The sequence below is a fragment of the Vipera berus genome (assembly GCF_964194415.1).
Source record: "Vipera berus genome assembly, chromosome: 1".
Lineage (NCBI taxonomy): Eukaryota > Metazoa > Chordata > Lepidosauria > Squamata > Viperidae > Vipera > Vipera berus.
In genome coordinates, this window is record NC_138202.1 from 187,110,002 (window position 1) to 187,111,398 (window position 1,397).

The 1,397-nt window shown below is 44.3% G+C and overlaps 1 protein-coding gene across 1 annotated transcript; it reads left to right on the forward strand.

The window, feature by feature from the left end:
- Nucleotides 1-384: 384 nt before the first annotated feature.
- On the forward strand, nt 385-987 carry ARL4C (ARF like GTPase 4C). The gene has a single exon (XM_081319471.1). The coding sequence runs from the start codon at nt 399-401 to the stop codon at nt 975-977; it is 579 nt and encodes a 192-aa protein (XP_081175597.1). The 5' UTR covers nt 385-398; the 3' UTR covers nt 978-987.
- Nucleotides 988-1,397: the final 410 nt, after the last annotated feature.

Genomic DNA, 1,397 nt, shown 5'->3' on the forward strand with positions numbered 1-1,397 from the left:
GATCAGTTCGTCTGAACAGTTGATCCAGGAGAAAAACCAGGTCTTTTTCTACCCAGGCGACAAATAGAACGATTTGCAGAGAGAACCAGCTTTATTCTGAACAACCTGCCACACCTTGCCTTTGCTGCGCGATCCTCATTCCAGGCGGTGCAATCACGGCGATCGCGGGGTGCTTGAGCTGATCTCCATTGCTTCCCCACCCCCTCCTCTGTCTTGCGCTTTCTGTCTTGCAAGATCCGGATTGTTCCTGATCTCCACGGTGCATCTGGAATGGTTTCTGAGGGTGAGTGTGCATTTTAAAATCGCAACCCAATCAGGAATTAATACCGACTAACAAGGAAAAGGGCTTAAACGGAATCAGCAAAGATTTTACTGCTGCTGAATCACCCATCAACACCATGGGAAACATTTCATCCAATATCTCTGCCTTTCAGTCTCTGCACATTGTCATGCTGGGTCTGGATTCTGCAGGCAAAACCACGGTGCTCTACAGGCTTAAATTCAACGAATTTGTCAACACTGTACCTACCATTGGCTTCAACACTGAAAAAATCAAGCTAAGCAATGGAACTGCAAAGGGCATAAGCTGCCATTTTTGGGATGTAGGTGGGCAAGAGAAATTGAGGCCCCTGTGGAAATCCTATAGTCGTTGCACTGATGGCATCATTTATGTGGTGGACTCTGTTGACGTGGACAGGCTGGAAGAAGCCAAAACAGAGCTACATAAAGTCACCAAGTTTGCAGAGAATCAAGGCACTCCCTTGTTAGTGATTGCCAACAAGCAAGACCTGCCAAAATCTTTGCCTGTGGCAGAAATAGAAAAACAGTTGGCTCTGCATGAACTAACTCCATCTACCACTTACCATATTCAACCAGCCTGTGCAATCATTGGGGAGGGACTCACAGAAGGTATGGACAGACTCTATGAGATGATTCTCAAGCGCAGAAAATCCTTAAAGCAGAAAAGGAAACGATAGGCAAGAAGGAACTGCATTCCATTAGATCATAGTCTGACTTGCTGGCTTGAACTATTAGTTAAAAGCAGCAGTCAGATGCTGGTGTTCATATTATTTTCCTTAGTATCACAGAATCCTTCAAATATGCTTATTTTTTACAAGTTCAGATGATAACATAGTGCTGGCTACAATTTGAGATGCTGATCAGATCTATAGCATGCCAGCCTGTCACTTCCATCCTGCTCTCTGACCCCATGAGCCAGTGGGATAAGAGAAGGCTTCTTCATAATATTCTAGCAGGACTAGAAGGCAGGCGTTACTTCTGACTTTGTGAACTACTAATATGCAAGAGGCTCCCCTCATTCTCTGGACAATTCCTTTTTTATGTATAATGGGAGAAACTACATTGGGAAAGAAAAATCATAGAGCTTGATATGTCAG

Bases quoted from the DNA above. Each gene is read 5' to 3' on its own strand.
- ARL4C (XM_081319471.1), top strand. From the start codon at position 399: ATGGGAAACATTTCATCCAATATCTCTGCCTTTCAGTCTCTGCACATT.